General features: G+C 40.2%; 1 protein-coding gene across 2 annotated transcripts in view; it reads right to left on the bottom strand.

Annotated features, from left to right (window-relative positions):
• LOC149870672 (N-heparan sulfate sulfotransferase 4) overlaps window positions 1-13,632 on the bottom strand; it is a 179,521-nt gene that overhangs the window by 83,752 nt on the left and 82,137 nt on the right. Inside the window, exons 6-7 of one of the 2 annotated variants that reach the window (XM_090036653.1) lie at window positions 9,923-10,108; window positions 8,322-8,450 (exon numbers count right to left, since the gene is read on the bottom strand). In XM_090036653.1, coding sequence (XP_089892779.1) covers window positions 8,322-8,450; window positions 9,923-10,108 — 315 coding nt within the window. The remainder of the gene's footprint in view (window positions 1-8,321; window positions 8,451-9,922; window positions 10,109-13,632) is intronic. The other variant, XM_090036654.1, reaches the window with a different exon arrangement.

The raw sequence follows: 13,632 nt of genomic DNA, 5'->3' as shown, positions 1-13,632 counted from the left end.
AATTAGTGACTAAACCTCCTTAGCTTATGATTTTGAAAAATGGACTTTTCCCTACCCATTACAGCTCTTATCTGAATACATGCATCTTTTACATCTCAAATGTCAATGGACTTTTGCTTCTATTCAGGTTTGGAAATCAATAAGAACAGCTTTTAAATTTCAGGTGTTTTTTTAGTTCGGGTGGGAAATGGGATCTTTATATAAATGTCTGCCTCTCTTCCTCAGAACCATATTGTGAAAATTTCCTTTATATCATCAAACATTTACTCATAGTAATTAGTACAATAAATACTACTTAAGTAAATAATATGAGTAATTGTTCACTATTACTGAGGGATTTACAATCTAACCCTTGTTACAAATAAATCTTATCCAATCTAACACCTTATTATTTTGTAATTACTACTCAAGATTTGATTAATCATAAAAGTTGCTTTACTTATCAAACTAATTGAAAAATAGTTTAATCAAACCTTTTTTGGTGTAATATACCAAACAGTACAACATTAATATATGAATGATACTTGAAATGGTGGTAAAAGAGGCAGCAGCTTTCACGTACATTGTTGCATATGAGGAGGGGTGAGAGAGTTACTGTCCCTGTTAGCTTTAGAAGAACATAGAGCTCAGTGCTTTTCATTCAATATCCTACACTGTTGAATTCCTGAAATTCTTTAAATAAAAAAGACACCTATAAAGTAAGTTGCGACTTCATCCTTTGAAGGCCCAGCTTGTAAATTGTCTGAGATAGTAATTTTCCTATAGGTACTAGAAGTAGAATGCAAATGTTGTGCCCGTTCAGGGAGCAGGACCACAGCCATTTACTCTTTTAACTCTACTGGGTACTACTCAAGGTTCAGTTGCTTAGAGGTAATGGACCAGTGATCTGTTGTATAACATATGGTTTGTAATGCAGAGAGGCCCATTAGATCAATGGCTACGGAGCTGAAGTGCATGCTATCCTCCAATGACTGATAATGGAATTCAGCTTTGATCTTGTCTTGCGTTCTGTTGCTCTTGAATTGCTATTCATATAAACTTAATTTAGTCACTAACTTACTTGTGTGTATACCTTTCAGGAATAACTTTTGCTACTGTTTGTTTATATAATTTTAGGTTCCCCTGCTTTTATTTTTAGAAATCACAGAAATCATAGAAAATTAGGGTTGGAAGGGACCTCAGGATGTAATTTAGTCCAACCCCCTGCTAAAGCATCCCAGTCAAAGCTTTGTCTAGCCGGGTCTTGAAAACCTCCAAAAATAAAGATTCCATCACCCCTCTGGGTAACCTGTTCCAGTGTTTTACTACCTTCCTTGTGAGAAAATTCTTCCTAATCTCTAACTTAAACTTCTCTTGCTGCAACTTAAGACTGTTTCTCCTTGTTCTGTCATCTACCACCACTGAGAACAGTCTAGTTCCATTCTCTTTTGACCTCTGCTTCAGACAGTTAAAGCCTGCTATTAAATCCCCCCCCTTCATCTTCTCTTTTCTAGACTAAATAAGCTTAGTTCCCTCAGCCTCTCCTCATAAGTCATGCCTCAACCCCCTTACCATTTTTGTTGACCTCTGCTGGACTTTCTCCAATTTGTCCTCAGCATTTCTGTAGTGGGGGGCCAAAACTGTGCACAGTACTCCAGATGTGGCTTCACCAGTGCTGATTAAAAGGGAATAATCACTTCCCTTGACCTACTAGCAGCACTCCTACTAATGCAGCCTAGTATGCCATTAGCCTTCTTGGCAACAAGGCCACACTGCTGGCTCATATTTAGCTTATTGTCCACTGTAACCCCCAGGTTCTTTTCTGCAGAGCTGCTGCACATGTATTTTTGCACAATTAGGAGAAGGATCAAAATCGTATGAGTTTCATTTAGCTTCAGGTATTTAGATAATATCATAGAGAAATTGTGTCAGCCAAATGGCCATTACAACACTGAATTTATTATATCTTGTAGCTACAACTAAATATGACATTATGAAACAAAAAGAACTATTTACCAAAAGAGAAAGTGCTTTACCTTGCACAACAGTAGGTCTTTTAACTTCTGATGGCTTGGCTTCAAAAACATTTTTTTTTTTAGGTTTCAGCTGAAATCAGTTTAGTTGCACTACTGTTCTCCTCTCTGTCTAATGACATATGTGTTCCACCAGAACAATTTCTTCTAAGAAACTGATGGCTGGAATAGTAAGGGGAAGGTGGCTGGCTTGGCTGTGTGCACTGGGGTGGAGATCGAGACGGGGCGTGAGAAGGAACTACTTACACTCTTTGGTTAGGTACAGAAATTAAACATTAACTGGAAAAAGTGATTGGAAACCTATCTAAACCTGCAATAGAACAGAAGTTCAGTGCATACAGACTGGTTTAAGAATGGCAGAACCCAGTCTAAGGTAGACCTGAAAGGATGTAGTATCAAATATAATCAGTTTAGGTTAGATTGGTCTATTGCACTTCTTCACCAGATCCCCTCCTGACTTAACATGGGTCACTGTCCTCCAGCATCCCAGGATCCTTCATGGGCCCCTGCTAGCCCCTTTCACAGGGTGGGAGGGCTAGCCTCCACCCATCTTTATTTGGTCTCGCTGAGTGCCAAGCTGGCCCTGGCCCTGGCCACAAGCTGTCACAGAGCTGAGGCAGCAAAGCCTTTGCACGCCAGCCCTGCATCCTGCCTGTACTTGTCAGCTGTTCAGGGCAGGGGGAAAGAGAGAGCAGAGGTTCCTGTTGCCACCTCAGTCACCCCAGACCCAGCAAGAACAATGGGGGGGGTATGGTAGGGGCTTTCCCTTCCCCCACAGCACTTGAACTCTGGGAGTAGGGCAGCTGCAGCTGCCAGCAGGCTGCCTACACCTCTGACACAGCATGGCTTCTGTCTCCAACTCTGTCACCTGCCATCTTTCTTTTCCATCTTAAAGCAGTAGAAAGAAGAAAAGGCATTGCAGTAACTACAGGTGAAGAAAATTACAATATTTTGAAACCTTAAAAATATTAATTTGGGAATGGGTAAAACTTAGTTTATTCTGAGACATCATATACAGTTGACCCATTTCTAATTTCAATGTACCATATCCTAGAGTATTGCTGTCTTCCAGGCACAGGACAGGAAAATGTCTGATAAAGTTTATGGAAGGAAATGTCATTGTCTCCTTAACACTCCTCTCTTTGCACCTAAACTTGGAAAAGCTCCTCTATGGGATTCAGGATTGTATTTGGTAGAAGGAGGGAGTGTCTACATGTGTGCTTTACTTCATATTAGACTAATCTAATGTGCAGTAAAATTTTACTATCTTCATGTGCACAGCAATTACTGTGCAGTAGATTAATGTAAAGCACCACTGGCTAGTATAGACAACTACTAGCCAATAGTACTTTACATTAATGCACCTGAACACACTTGAAGATGCTGGCTTGGAAGCAAATTGCTCCCAGCCAACCCAGGTAGCAGAGGGCCACAACTGATGCTTGGCTTAGCCCCAAGCTCCAGGGGAGGAGCTGTCTTCAGCTCTGGAGGCATCTCCAATTAGCTGGAGCTCTGGACTGGGCAGGCAGGTCAGGGCAATGACAGCCTGGTATCCCAGGTTGGTGCTGGGGAGCTGTGCCCCATGTTCTGTGCCTCTTTGGGGCTTGCCCTCATGCCATGGGTGCCTTGGAGCATCACAGCAGGGAAGAGGGTGTCGGAGGGTGAGTGGGTTGCAGGCATCTAGTGCAAAGAGATGGTGAAGTATGCTTTCCTCACTTGAACTCTGGGAGCAGGGCAGCTGCAGCTGCCAGCGGGCTGCCTACACCTCTGCCCAGCTGTTTCCTCTCACTCTGCATGCCTGGAGGGTGAGGGGTCCCAGCCAGTGGGTGCAGCTTGTTTCACGGCTGGAGGAGGAAGGAGGACAGGTGGGGTAGGAAAGAGGATCCTGGGGGAGGTGCAGCTAGTGAAGGCAATTGCAGCTTCTGACAGGCTGGGGGGAAGTGCAATAGATCTTCCTGGGGGGTGCAGGCTGGGGGGAAGCGCCCTATACAATACAGCCTTTTTGTGAGGGATGCAACCCTATACAATGGAACTGCATGGAGGGGCTGCCCCATGCTTCCCCCTGAAGCTAGAGGTGCCCTGAAATGCATAGCCTGCAGGCGCTGCAATGCTGCTGACTACAAGCCTGGCCAACAAGAATTATAACTATGACTGTGACTTGGTGCAGCCCTACATCAACTTTGAGGAGGAGGACGAGAGCTATTACCTGGTGGCACAGCAGCAGGGCAGTAAGCTACAGCCACCTGCTCCCTCTGAAGACATCTGGAAGAAGTTTGAGCTGCTGCCCACACCAACGCTGTCACCCAGTGACCAAACTACCTGCCTATCTACTGCCAACAAGCTGGAGATTGTGAGAGAGCTGCTGTGTGGCAGTGTGGTAAACCACAGCTTCATCTGCAATCCCAGCAACAAGACCTTTGCCAAATCCATCATCATCCAGGGGTGCACATGGTTTGGCTTCTCAGAAGTCCTAGAAAGCCAAGCAAACTTCTCCCTGCCCTTGCACTGACTGCCTACAATCTGCTTGCACCTAACACCTCCTTCCTCTGCTGGGATGCTGCAAGGCACTTGGGGCAGCATGAAGGCAAGCCCCCCAGAGGCATGAAGCAGGGGGCATGGCTCCCCACCACCAGCCCAGGACACCTTCCTCAGGACTGGGAGAGAAACGGAGACTATCTAAACTATCATGATAGTTTAGATAGTCTCCGCTTCTCTCCCAGTCCTGAGGAAGGAGAATTGGTAACCAAAAGCTTGTCTAAGATCTTGCCTAACTATACAGTTTGTCCAATAACATATCACCAGAAATCCCCTATATCCATGTCTGAACCAGCATAGCCACAAGATTCCAACCCTTCCACTTCCCAGGAAATATACAATATTCCTATTCAAATGCAAAACAATCCAGGTAAAATGTGGTCTTATCAGGTGACCTTCATTTAGAGAAGCACTGAAAGGGGTAGATAAGTAACTGAACACTTCTCAGAAGACAAACTGCACTGTCATCTTCAGCACTTTTAGTGGATGGTTTAGGGCAGTGTAATTGAACATCTATACTTCATAAAATACGTGTATTTGCCTTAAGGTACATTAACCATCATATTACTATCCCTCCTCCTCCTTTTAGGAAAAAAATAGCACAACTTTATAGATCTTCCATGATTTACATACACAGGCTGATACAAATTATATCTCATCCATAACTCTAATACTGTATCTGACTAAAGTACAGAGTAGTGTCTGTGTAACAGTAACTGACTTACTTTCAATTTGTGGAAGGCCAAGTTGCAGGCTCACCATTGAAATAGTAGCTTCCTACATACTAAGCAAACATGCATTTTCCTGTTGATGGAAGTGAAAAAATGTAGGTCTTATGGACCTGATCCAGCTCCAGGTAAAAAATCAATGAAAGACAAGAGAAGCTAGATCAATTTTACATTATAGATGAATAGTAAGAATAAAAACTAAGCTTTGTCTGAAAATTACAAGTCATAGTTTGAAAATAACACAATAGTTCTAATTATAATCTTTCTAGTAAGAGTAGTGGGCACATTGGTTTTAGGTGGAGCTTGCTCAGTTTATAACAGGCATTATATAATATGACTGCCTGCAATTGCAGGTGACTTGCCTCAGTGGCTCAATTCCATGTTCCTATTTTTTTTAAGTTTTAATAAGAGGCTCTTACTTACCTTATACAGTGAGATAATTGATTAGCTGTGTTGAGAATTCAACAAAGGCCATTCTCTAACCCTACCATGAATGTGATTCACAATAATAATGACGTGTGATTTGTAAATCTTCAGTTGTCATGGTAGCCCAGCAGGGCTACAAAAATAAATGCATACACCCATACTATCTTTCAGTAAGTAGAAATAGAATTTGATACAGTTTGCACACATCATGGGGGTCTATTTTTCACACAGTTGGGATCTACTCTCCCCTGGTTACATAAACATAATTCACACAAATGCTAATTGGAATGAATCACACACTGCCAGTAGAGAATAGACCCCAACAAGCAGGAGATTTATTCAAGCAAGTGACATTATTATTAATAGGAGAGACAGTATTTCTGCAAATCTCTGGCAGACCAATAGAAATGATGTCTGTTCCGTTGTTTTTGTAAAGTATGGATTTAAAAAAAATATGTATGCACATACATGCACACAGACATATATATACAATTGCGTGCAACCCATTTTCTGACAATTTTCTGGAAAATAAAGAGCTTTCCACAAAGTCTGAAATTTCATAATATGTACTGTCATACATAATCCAAACTTTCAATAATGCACACTAGGGATGATGCATGTGTCATTATTAAGATTTTGGTCCCTAAGAATGGCTATAGCTGTAAGTTACATTACATATCCAATTGTGTATCATTTCTACAAAGATGGTATATTCCTATTATTACAATTTTAAATGTTTTTCTATGCCAGATAGCTGTCTTCTCTGTAATCTATCTGAAAAGCAAACACCAATGTGCACTATATTAGATTTCAGAAACTGTATAAAGTGATAAACAAGTACAAGAAAAGCTCATTAACCAGACTATGTGTGAAAGTGTCCCAGACTGCACATAGGGAAGTGTATCATTACTATTTTAGTCTGCACTACTGTCAGTTCTAGGTACACCTCACATTCAAATGCATATTTTTTTATTCAGCTGAATCTGCAACTGGCCAGTAAAACAGACAAGTATCCCAAGTGCCTGGGCCTTTTTAAATAGTTTAGATTTTAGAGCGTGAAGCTATGAAATATTTCAGAACAAGAACTACTGGATCGTTAAATTTCTCCTTACTGTGGAAAAGGAAAAAACATCTGTTTGTTTACTTATTAAACCATTGACTATACAGCAAGGCATCAAAATGCTATATTTACAGGAAAACACATATATGAATACATGTTTTGTGGGTTTTGTTCTGTGCTCACACCAATTGGTTCTATGATAAGACTTGCTTTTGCTTTTACTGTTGTTGGTTGCTGCATATTTTATAGTGTGCAATGCTGGCCTGACTTAAATGATGGTAGGGTTTTATGACATGTCTTACTTCAGCTCACACATGATTAAATTATATTTCTTCCTGTCTGAATAAGGATTATATGGAACATATACGTACTTAACTTAGGTTTGTGAGAGTACGTCAGAATTTCACATGCGTGATGCAGTTAAGTAAAATATCAGCTTTTGATGAGGTAATGATAGAAGATCATAAAAGTAAGAAGTAAAACTCAAATGGTAACAGTATAGATATAAAACTGTTTTTTTCAAATGCTATCCAATAATATTTTCAAATGCTATCCCCTTGCCATTCGCAGGGGATATGTTCTCGTATCCCCTGCGAATGGCGAAATCCACGAATAAGGCACTGCAGGTCTGTGTTCATGAACGCAGTGCCCCCAATGGCTGGTGGGGAGGACACGGCTCCAGCAGCAATGGTGGGAGCCCAGTGGTGGTGGTGGAAGCCCAGTGGCAGCAAGCCCGGAGCTCACGAGGAGCTCCTGTAAGTGTATAAAGCGTATTTAAAATATGGGTTCAGCATTCATGAATATTTAAAACAGTGAATGCCGAACCTGTGAATAGCAAGGGTTTCCTGTATTGTACTTTCAAGTATTGGAACTCAGTAAAAACAAGCCCATAGACTACAGGAAATTTAAATAAACCTTTCTCTTATGGAAGGTTGCATCTTGTAACTCTTTTTTGTCTGACAGATATAAAATGTCACAACAATACAACAAATTACTAAAATACCAGCAATACAATAAATAAAACTATATTCATATCTAAAAACACACACGGGATCACATAATGTTACACACAGAATAAGCCACATAAAAAGTTGTTTTTCCCCTATTCTTTTCAGTCATTATGGTACCTCTCATGGGGAAAATGACATCCATCAATAGGCATGTCATCATGTGTTACATAGTGATTGTCCACTACAATGAGTAAAATGGGGAGGAGATGGTAAAGGGACATGTAAAGTAACTGGCCAGTAGAGAAGGTCAGAGATGCAAGGTGATTACCGTGTTAAATGAGATATGAATTAAAAATTCAGTTTTCTCCAATATCCCTAAAACAATGTTGGTTGATGTCAGGGAGGGTATAGCATGGGATAGATTTCATTAGACATGCCCTATTCATCTACTCTTCCTTGAAACCATCTACTACTTGCCATTGTTGAAGACAGGACATTAGACTAGAGATAGCTGATGATTAATTTGCCCCCACATGTCACTTCTTATGTTCTTACCTTCCCCTCTATAATGGTTCAGTATGGTACTAGATTAGTAAAGTAGGTTACATACAGGATTCAGGAGGATGGTGAGGAACAGTTCCCCTCCTTGGATACTTTTGTCCAGTTCTAGAGGACCTCCAGGATATTCCTTGTAGAAAATTGTGTGCGTGAAAAGGCCACAGGTTTGCCTAGGGAGTACCTGAGAACAAAATAAATATGCCAGTGACATGAGCCTACTTCTGTAAATCTCATTCAAAAAGCAGGAGATGGCAGAAACCTTGCTGATTTTGCTCCCATATGGATTATTTTGTTCTCATCATAGATGAGCATGATATTGCTCATTGATAACTCCAGCTGCCTGTTAAAAAGTGGCTGCATTGCTGTGTTCTAAATCCTTCATTGAGACTATTCTATTCATTTCACATAATAATAATTCAGGGGTTTGTTTTCAGGGTTTTGTAACAGGAAGGAAAAAGCTTCTCCTCCTTTAGTAAGGTTAGTTTATTAAAAGATAAGTAGTGCTTCTTGGCCATCTTCACTATCTCAAGCTATTAATCTTCTTGTTAGTGAGATATTGCACAAAATCTGTATTTCAGGTTGCAGGCAGAAGAAATAGTTCTTTCTTTTCTCTGCCCTGAAAATCACATTCCCTTCCACAACTGAAATATATACAGGGGCTGGCAGGACTGTTGCATGAGTATATCCTGAGGTCAGCTCTACATACCATCATAAATCATCAGCTTGTGTGTCAGGATTCAAAAAACTGGTAGATGGAAAAAAAATCCCCAAAGAACCAAAGCATCCACCTTAGTTATTCTGTTAACTATTTAATCACAACTATTTAATCAAAACTATTAAGACTTATTGGCATTATTCAGTACTTGTACAAGCCTTTCCCAATATTAACTACATTTTTAGCTAGTTTACCATTTAGATTATCCCTTTGTATTCAGTCAAATCAAAAGAAATCAATCAAAGATCACATTCAACAAAGCATCTAAGCATGTTTAAATGCTTGAAGAATTATGATCCTACTTGCAATTAATTGAAATCTACATTGTAACTCGTTACTGTGTTATCAATTACATTTTATTTTCCTGAATATATTAGATAAAGTTCTGTCTTTGAATGCAAGTCCATATCTTTTGTTGAATTCAGTAGGAGTTATTTCTTTAATGGCCCAGGGCACAGTTGGCCAATCCTGATTTCTATTCTGTGTATTGGGAAAATTCCAACCTGTGTAATTACCTTCTACCTGTCATAATTCTCCTTGTCAATTGAATTCTTCTGGGTTATTTACTTTAATCTATAGCATATTGTTCCATCTGGCTGTTAAGATTTGCCAAGTGATTCTTACAGGTTATTTTGGTCTTTTTGCAGCTGAGGGAATGGTGCAAATGCCTTTGTTTCCTATCACCTGGTTACATATCCTTCAATATCATTGGTCATGCTTCTAGTCCCTCTAATGTGCAAACTGCAAAGGTCCTTCTACTGTGGGAATATTAGAAAACAAAATGTAGACCAAAACCTTGCATACTGGAGAAGAAAATCACTCCTCCCATTCATTTTTTTCTTTGGTGGTTTCCACATCCTTTCATAAGTCAGACTGGGGATGCAATCTTTTTTGTGGTTTTAAGAAATATTTCTAAGATATAATGAAATGCAGTGTACCATGATGCCATTATGGATGAAGCCCCGTCTGTGTCGTGCAGGTTTCAGATGGGGATACTCTTCTGTGCTGGTGACCTTGATACTCCAGACCTTCTTCCAGGCCTCATAGAGCTGAACATGTACTGGGTAGACCCCAGAATGGTGCGGAGCCACCGCATAGCCCATATCAGTTGGAATACCATGCTCCTGAAACACAGCAAGAGAAATAGCATATTGGAGTACTGGAGAGCAGTGTTATGCAATTTTTTTATCCCTTTTTTCTGCAAAATGGTTTCTTTAGGAAGCCATCACACTTAGTCAGCCATGTATGCTTTTATATAGAAGACACACTAAAAGAGGAGAGAGATGAGAAGGAAAGCAACTCTTTGGTATTACAGTGTAATAACTACAGGAGGATAAATAATCATTAGATTGAGCTACCATTATAATGAACAGATTTGACTGCCTGTTTATTATGTATGTTGTGTCTTCACAATATATAGCTGTTGTTTTGTAAAGTAGTTCTGGAAAGGCTGGTAAGTGATGCTGTTTGCCTAGTAACTTTTCAGTCAATATTCAATCAATAAATGAGTGTTAGGTGTGATAATTTATGTTTGTTTCTGTTTTGAAAATTCAAGAAAGATTTTGCTGGTTAGGAGCATATTTGTTATAAAGATTAATATCCATATATTATCTCTCTCTAAACCTGCTCTTGATCCCTAAGGTCAGCCAAAAGCGACTTCTAGCAAGTACCATCAGTAAGTCAACTCCACTTGGTGAAAACACATGGTAAGTCATTCTTGGCCATTGCTCTTCAGTTTTTGAACATCCTCCCTCAAGGGCAATCAGATTCTGAACCTGAACATCAGGTACAACTGGCAACTTATTACTAGCAACATTGAATACCTTTCTATTTGAGTAAATGTTGACCAAACAAAACTAGGGCAAGATGTTGTTTTGTGGGTCTCTAGTTTGATTTTGATATTCTAGTTGCCCTTTTAAGTTGTTCTATTCTCTTACTGTAAGCTGTCCTTAGCCTTTGGTAGGAAGGCAGGTATATATATTTAATAAATAAATATATATAAAGAATGTTTCTCTCCCTTTTTCTTAATTTTCATCAAAAGCAGATTTTGGTGTCCAGCTTTGCAATATGTTCTCCATTTGTTCAATCTGGTCTCTTAAAATGGGCTCAGTTAGGCTCTTTGTTCTGAACTAGCTGAAAAATGTTAAATACCACGTGTACTTTAGAACCAGCCATTTTCAGAAATAAGACTATTTATTGACTTTTCCTCCCCTATTGCTTGCAGATATAAAGTGACCTGCTGTTCAAACCTTTTTAATTTCTCTACATACTCAGAGAATTTCACATGGGGTAGGTCTTTCAATTCATCCACTCTTCCACAGAGGATTTTTCTTAGTTCATTTCAATCCCAGTATCATGCTGCATTCTATGATCATTCAATGTCCTAGATGGTTGCAAGAGAGATTCCCTTCCTCTGCCCCCATGTTGGGTGTCAAATGTATTTACATAATGAGACCTTCATTACTCAGTATCTAGACTCTGTGTCTGGGAAGCTCAGTACAGTCACAGTCTTCTGTACCACACCATGGGCTCACATATTTCTTCTGCTAAAAGAAGACTTGCCAGCTCTCAGAATAGATAGGCCATTTTCCATTCAAATATTATTGATACTTGGAGGAAAACTGCTAAAACTCTGGATCATAATGGTTGCCCTTTCTCTTGTCCATATTATCTAATAACTGTTGATTGCTTTTTTAATTCCAGCAGTAGCACATTCTGCTAGGCACTTAACTTAGCATAGATGGGCCTTTGATCCTTTGATCAAATTAAATAAAACCTATGGGGAACATTTGTTCACACTTCACACTGCATAACCCGTTACATTATCTACTATCTCATAATAAAGATGTAGCTCTGAGGTCTCTGGCTGTTCTGGGAGGGCCAGGGAGGGGGGAGGAGGGGTGCAGGAAACTTTCATACTTTGACTGATAGCAAAGTTTATTTCTGGTGCATAATTGCCATCATCTTTCTGCTAGATCTATATGAAGCAAGGGTCAATTTATATCAAAGTCTATATTATGAGCAAAGGTATCAATGAATTTAGGGCCAAATTTAAGTATAGGAAAATAATGTATGAACTAAGGTTGCTGAAAAATTCTGGCCTTCTCTAAACAAATGCATTAATAAAATGTCTGAATGTTCTGTGATATTTCTACTACAAAATGTTCTTATTTATATGGTAGCAAGCACCTAGAAACACCAACTAAATCTGGCCCCGTATGCTGACAGTTATGTACACAAATATTTACAGGGAGACTGCATCCTGAAAGACCTTATGGTAAAATAAATAAAGCACAAACAGGATAACAATGGGAATTGAGGCACCAATAGCTCAGGTTGCCTAATGCCACATGGGAAGTAAATGTCAGGTTCAAGAACAGGTAAGTTCATTATATATGACTGCTTTCTCTGTGCTAAATTCAGTAGTAAGTTCAGTACTAAATTAGTTCAGGATCATACCACAACCAATATAAACAGAACAAGATGCATAATACAGTAGCCAACTAATGACAGAGTTCTGGCGACTCAAAGCAGTCTAATTTCTTGCACACAATGTGAGCAGGTACAGACATTACACCTTTTCCTGTTTAGGTGGTCAGAAACTTGTCTGTACCCATAACAGAACAGAAGGTTAGAGCATGTAGACTGGTTTAAAAATGGTGGATCTCAGTCTAAGATAGGTCTGGATTGATGTGGTATCAAACGTAATCGGTTAGATCAGCGAATCAAAGATCAAAAGCACCCAGGCAGGGAGTTGTACAGGCTGTAGATGTCTGTCACTGACTGCTGACAAGAAAGGGGTGGGTGGAAGGTGCGGCTCAGCCATGCCCAGGTCATGCAGGGAATGGGGGTTTCTCAGTGGGCTCTGGCACACCTCTCAGTGTCCCCCATGCCTCCCATGATCCAGCACAGTGCCAGGGAGCCGGGCACAGCTGGGCCTCCTTCCCCCAGTCAGGCACTCCTTTAAAGGTCTTTGCTCTTGTATGGGAACTCAGAATGGCAATATTTTTGAAGAGGAAAAACGTAACTGATTTCATGTAGGAATTTTTATCCAAAAATAATATGTTTTATTGACTTTCCCTACAATGACCAGTCAAAATAGGAAACTCTATTGGTTAACAATTACATTTTGTATCTCCCCATTAAACCAAATTACTACAGGGTTCAGAGTATATCTAACTATTATATTTAGATCACCTTGAACAAGGTAAGGGTGATCTAAATGCCTAGTTGAGTAACTGTTAGCGGGGCTTAGGTCACCCTAAAAACAGTACGCCTGATTTAGTTTCCACCAAACCTAGTGCATGCTTGCAGACATTCATGGTGTAGTATCAAGGCTGGGAAAGCCCAGCTACTCTCCACAGCCCCAGGGCTACGCTGTTTGTGCCGCTGGCAAAGCTGATTGGGCTAGTTTTACCCCTTCTACCACAGACTGGGCAGCCCTCCTTACGGAGTCATCACTCACCACACCCGCCAGGCTTACCTGCATCCTCTGGACCTGTCACCCTTCCCTCTCCCAATTTACTGGCCTCCAGTTGCTCGTACTTCCTTCCAGGAAGCAGTGAATGAACTAAAATACCTAAACCTGAGCTGGGTCCCATGAATTGTTGTTTTTACCCTCAATACTGTATTCTCTGTGTACCAAGAA

Source organism: Crocodylus siamensis, chromosome 2 (assembly GCF_052110815.1).
Source record: "Crocodylus siamensis isolate JL-2025a chromosome 2, ASM5211081v1, whole genome shotgun sequence".
NCBI classification, from domain to species: Eukaryota; Metazoa; Chordata; order Crocodylia; family Crocodylidae; genus Crocodylus; species Crocodylus siamensis.
This window is presented reverse-complemented; position numbering and strand designations above follow the sequence as displayed.